This window comes from Pediculus humanus, genomic scaffold, assembly GCF_000006295.1.
Source record: "Pediculus humanus corporis 1103172107488 genomic scaffold, whole genome shotgun sequence".
Taxonomy (NCBI): Eukaryota; Metazoa; Arthropoda; class Insecta; order Psocodea; family Pediculidae; genus Pediculus; species Pediculus humanus.
The window spans coordinates 991306-997510 of record NW_002987105.1 but is presented as its reverse complement, the minus strand read 5'-3'; the positions used below and the strand labels follow the sequence as shown (position 1 = coordinate 997510).

The 6205-nt window shown below is 25.9% G+C and overlaps 1 protein-coding gene across 1 annotated transcript; it reads left to right on the top strand.

Moving 5' to 3' along the window:
• Positions 1–676: 676 nt before the first annotated feature.
• Phum_PHUM149200 (uncharacterized protein) lies at positions 677–2335 on the top strand (the record flags this gene model as incomplete). The annotated part of the gene is made up of 6 exons (XM_002424697.1): positions 677–682; positions 1271–1465; positions 1553–1702; positions 1871–1981; positions 2055–2196; positions 2292–2335. 6 exons carry the CDS (start codon positions 677–679, stop codon positions 2333–2335), a joined length of 648 nt encoding a protein of 215 aa, XP_002424742.1.
• Between the last annotated feature and the right edge of the window lie 3870 nt (positions 2336–6205).

Genomic DNA, 6205 nt, shown 5'->3' with positions numbered 1-6205 from the left:
ACATTTTTCAAATAACTCTGATTTTTCAACTTGTCTTGTTTCATTATACACTCTTATTTAGTTTTCTCGATAATAATTTCGTTACGTAAATACATAATATAACATCTATCAATTACGTAAATGACAATAATAATAATAATAATAATAATAATAATAATAATAATAATAATAATATTATCATGATAAAAATAACTCGTTCAAAAAAAAAAAATTAACAAATGAGGAAAAACTTGCATTAAAAATAATTAAAAACGCCCGTTAAAAATCGATTAGGCAAAATCAACACAATAAAATTTTTTCCAAAAAACATTTTTTTCCGGGTTTTTTTTTTTTTTATTTTGATATGTCACACGTTGATAAATCATTTATAAAATAAAATTTAAAAAAAAAAAGCCGGACATTTTGTTTTTCTTTTTGGTTTTTCTTAATACGGTAATAGCAATTAACAAAAAAAAAAAAATTTTTTTTATCAGATAATCGCTCAAGATTAAAAAAAATTACATAAAGTTGGTTTAAACCGAGGATTAATTAATTTAAAACGGTGTAATTAACAACCGTTAATAATAATAATAATAATAATAATAATAATAAATACCGAACGAAATATAAATATTCAAAAAGTAATTTTTTTTTTTCAAGAGGGAGAGAGAGAGAGAGAGAGAGGGCTTGAAAGGAGATGCAGGTAATTTGCGTAGTACAGCATCCGTTTAAAACTGTAAAAAATTAATATTATTATCTTCGATATGAATGTTTAAAACGAAATGAATTTTTTAATTTTTTTTGCCGGAATACGGTGTGATAATAATAAGTAATGATAAGATTAATTTTTCACTGAATCACAGCAAAAATTAATAACACAATCGAGTAAATTTTGCGGCGAAATAATAAAAAAAAATAAAAATAATAATAATAATTTTAATAAATTTGCGTGCGTGAATGCAACGAATTTGATTTTTGCCTTTTTTTTTTGCAAATTTATTATTTCTCTAAAAAAAAAAAAAAAAAAAAAAAATGGCGTCCCGAGAACAGCCCGCATAACATTCATGAATATTTTAATAAAATCATCACAAAAAAAAAAAAAAAAAAATTGCATTAAAAAAATTTTTTTTTTTTTTTTTTTAAACCGTAATAAATCACGTGTTATCACAGATAAGAAAACATCAAAACGATAATAAATAAATAATTAAGTTTACTGTCTCCGATAATTACGATTCAAAAAAAAAAATCAATCGATAATCGATTATTATTATTATTATTATTTTCATTCAAGTTAAAATCATACGAAGAATTCAAATTGAAAAATTATGAATTTTGGACAAACATCGACGTACCCATTCTTCGTCAACTCACTCTAACGGGTGCCATTCAAGTATTGCCCTATAGAGATCAATACGAAAGAAGAATTTTCTGGGCGAGAGCCGGAATATGGAAACCCAGCGATTTTTCAATCGAATATTTGCTACAGGTATTCTTCCTACAATAATTCATTCGTTTCCCCCCCCTTCCTCTCGACCCTTTTTTTTTTTTTAAATAAAACGTTTTTTATTATCAGGCTGGTGGAATATGTGGGGATGCAACAATCGTCGAACCTAAAACTCAAATAGCAGGTATCGTCATGATATTCGATCTCAAAGATGTCGGAATGTCACATGTGAAAACAGTAACGCCAGCATTTGCTAAAAAAATGATACATTTTTTAGCCGTAAGTTAAACATTAATTAATTAATTAACATCAGTTTTTTTTTTTTTCATAACGAAAAAATTTAAGTTAATAAATATAAATACATAATTTTTTCTCACGATTTCATAAAACAAGCGTTAATAACGTTCCGTAATTTATTTATAATTAATTTTTTTTTTTTTTTTTTAGGCTTGCCTTCCTGTAAGGGTCAACGCACTTCACGTGGTCAACGAACCATCGATATTTTCCGTTGCATTTTCTATATTTAAAGCATTTTTAACGGAAAAAATGAAAAAAAGAGTAAGTGAGAAAACCTAATGATAATTAATTGTAATAATAATAATAATAATTTTTTTTTTTTCGTCATTCACAGTTATATTTTCACGGATCGAATTTACAATCGTTACACGAACACGTGACACCAAATTGTTTACCACCAGAACTTGGTGGTAAAACAGGGCCAATCGATCCACAAGAATGGTATAAAGTTCTCATGGGTGACTTGGTTCGAAAAGGTTAAACGAATTTAATTTTTAATTTTTAGTAATTTTTTAGTAATTTTTTAGTAATTTTTAGTAATTTTAATTTTTTTTATTTTTTTTAATCGCAGAATTAAGTAATTTGGGTTATAAATTCATAAATGAAGATAAATGAACAAGGGAGACAAAAAAAAAAAAAAAACAAATCAGGATGGAATACGAATCTCTCTCTCTCTCTCTCCACGTAATCATTTATTAATTCGAATTCTCCTGACACTTTTATTTTTATCAGTGATTTGAATGGTTTATAAACTGCAGTGTGAAGTTTTTTTTTTTTTTAAAAAAGTAATCGAACGATAATTTTATCAATAACAATAATAATAATAATATTAATAAAATATTTTTCATACGATTTTTTTTAATATTTTTAAATTATTTAAATAAATACATTTTCCGAATCGATTTTTTTTTAAAAAGTACTTTAATATTATTATTATTAATTTTTATTTCACGTTATTGGAAAGTTTTATTTTTTCGCTGAAAAATACTTGTTTCGCGAGTTTTATTCGAATAATAATAATAATAATAATAATAATAATAATAATACGTAAACGTTTGATGCTTGTATTAATACTTAAATGTATTTTTTACTCTTTGCTTAATCCCTTCTCCCCCTCCCCCTAACCCCCCCAAAAAAGAACGTATTGGAAAGTGGTTATATGTATATTATATCATAGTTTCATTTAAAAAAAATAAAAAACTAAATTCTTAAGAATTCGAGTCCGAGTAATAAACACAAAAAAAAAAAAAATTAAACCTACAAAGAAAACGCATTAAAAAATTTATTAATATTATTATTATTATTGATGAGTGCAAAAAAAATTAAAAAATAAAAATTTTCTCATCAATCACGATGATATCAATTTAAAAAAAATTATATATATGTGGATACCTTCGCACGTGGCAGTAGATTTATTTTACAAAAAAAAAAAAAAAAATTTAAACCCATATTAAAATGTTTTCATTAAAATAAATATTCTCCTCCCGCCCCTCCCCCTCCCATTTCGAAGTTTCGGGTTTTCTCTTTTTCTCCTATTATTATTATTATTTATTTTAATAAATTCTTTACCGAACATTTAGAAAAAAAAAAAAAAAACAAAACAAAACGAAAAAGAATAAAATGAAAAGTAGTAAAAGATGGTTAAAATGGACCTCCTAAAAATATAAATTTTTTTTTTTTTGGTAAAATTATTGTAAATTTATGCAAAACTTATGGAAACCTAATAAAATTGTGATTATATTTCAAAAATTTGTTAATTTTCACCAAAAAAAAAAAAAAAAACTTTTCATTTTGGTAAATTCGAAAGAATGAAAATTAAAATAATAATTTTTAATATTATCATCATTATTATTATTTAAAAATTTAAAGATTTTTCACGGCGTTAAAAACAAAAATAATAGTGATGATGATCAGGATGATGATGATGATGATGATGATAAAATGAAAAGAATGGGAGCAAAAAAAAAAAAAAAAACTGTCGCATGAATTCAAGCAAATAAAAAAAAAAAATTCTTTTTGTTAGCAGACGATCGATACATCTAAAAAAACTTCAAGGGCGTTACAACGTGAGATTTTTCATACAGGAATTTTTTTTCTTTCTCTTTCTTTCTAACGTAAAACCTCGAATTTTATCTTTGTTTTCACTTTAAAAAAAATTATTTAAAAGATTCAATATATTTAACATTGTGTTAGTGTGTTTGCTTCCCCGACGTTTTTCGTCTTTCGATCCCTATTCCAGTTTAATTTTTTTTTTTTTAACGGAAAAAAAAAAAAAACATTTCCGACGTTGTTGTTAAAAAGTAAAAATTTATAGTTTCCGGTACATGCATCAGAGAGAGAGAGATAGAGAGATAGAGAAGGATGTGAGATTTTTTTTTTTTTTTTTTACTCTCCCGTCGGAATGGAAGAAAGGAAAAAAAAAAAAAAGGATGATGTGCATGATGATGATGATGATGATAATGATAAGAATATCCAGACTGAAAGTCCAACATCGTTCGAGGGAACGCTAACAAGTTGTAGCTTTCGATGACCCAGAATTTCTTTATATTCAAAGATCGGGAAAATAGGGAAGAACAACAGGATAGAAATCGGATGCAAAAGGATTTATACGTCGACGCGCAGAACTCGATTGAACGGAGAGCGAACGCAAAGAGAACAGTTTGCGGGAGACAGGCGCCCGGACGGTCGCTAAAACCATTTAATCGAACCCGAATTTTTTTTTTCTTTTTTTAACGTTTCTTTTTTTTTTTTTTTCTTTTTTTTGTCTGTTAACGTGGAATACTCAATTATTAATAATACTAATAATAATAATAATAATAATAATAATAATTTATGTACATATGTAACCAAATATATGCGAACGCGTATCCCGGGGTTATTACGGTGCGAAAAAAAATCACACGACGACATTTTTATTCCGACGTATATTTACTTAAATAAAATAAAAAAAAAATTATTTTTAATTTTTTCTACGTTTAATTATTAATAATAATAATAATAATGATAATAAATGTTTGAGTGAACGGTTTCTGAACGCGTTTTTTTTTTTTTGTCGAAAGAAAGTGTTAAATCGCATTACAATATTCGTAATAAAAAAAAAAATATCGAGAACGGCGCGAAAAATTTTAATATTTAAATAATAATAATAATAATGATGAGGATGATGATGATGATAATAATGGCGATGATGAAAAATAATTAACGTTAGTTTTATGTTTCACGACTGGAATTTCGATTTATTCTTTACGTGGAAAAATACTGGAATATAATAGAAAAAGGAGCGGCGGCGGCGGCGGCAGTGGTAGTGGTAGCGGAGGAGGTGGTGGTGGTGGTGTCAGTGGCGGCGGTGGTGGGGAAAAGAAGAAGAAAAAAAATAGTGAGGGTAAAATAAAAGGAGAAAGAGAAAAGATTGCGTTGAGATTTTAACATTTATTAAACAATGAAAATTTTTTTTATTGTCACGTGGTGACATATGGAAAACAATAAAAATCTATTTACAATGTAATTCTCTATCTCTCTCTCTGTCTCTCTCTCTCTTTTTCGATCTATCGTTACAATTCTTTGACGTTTGTATAAAATCTATATTGTTTGTTTTATATTTATATATTCCCTCGTGAAAATTTTTAAGATTCGATCGACGACGATGACGATGACGACAACAATAACAAACGTTCAAAACAATAATTTTTTTTTTTTTTAATTTCAAACCATTCGAATTTTAAACGAACGTGCGAACGTATATATATCGATTCGAGGATTTATAATTATTAGTCGGTAATAAAAGAATCGTTGAACTTTTTTTTTTTTTTTAAGTTTTTTTCCCCCACGAATTTCACAAAAAAAAAAAAAAAATTCTCGTGAGAATATTTAAATTTACTCTACTTCTTAGCCCCTCCCCCTCTTCCTTCCCTTCCTCCTCCCCTCGCAACAAAAAAAAAAAATTTCGATTTCATTTCAATGTGAAAAAAAAAAATTATTATTATTATTTTTTATTTTAAAATTCCTCTTATTTCGAGTCGAATGAATTTTCATTTATCGATTCTTTATTATTATTATTATTATTATTATTATTACCTAACTCTATAAAGTATTTAATTAATAAGATTATTATTATTATTATTATTATTATCATTTTCTCCCATTCCAAAAGAAAATAAATTATTTATTGCTTTTAAAAACCTATCAGTATCATTATTTTTTTAATAAAAAAAAAAAAAAAAAATTTAATACGAAAACAAAATGGCGGAGTAAATTTTTTTTTTTTTAATTTACCTTTAAAAATGATTTATTATTTATTTTTTTTTTTGGGGGGGCGGAGGGAAATTGGGAAAATTTGCAACTTTCAAAAAGGAAATTTTCTCTCTTTTTTTTTTTTTACTCAAACAGTTGAATTTCGATTCGTTAAAAAATAAAAATAATGATGATGATGATGATGATACGATAGGGCGCTCTCATTAATAAAATTAAACTTTTTTTTTGGGGGGG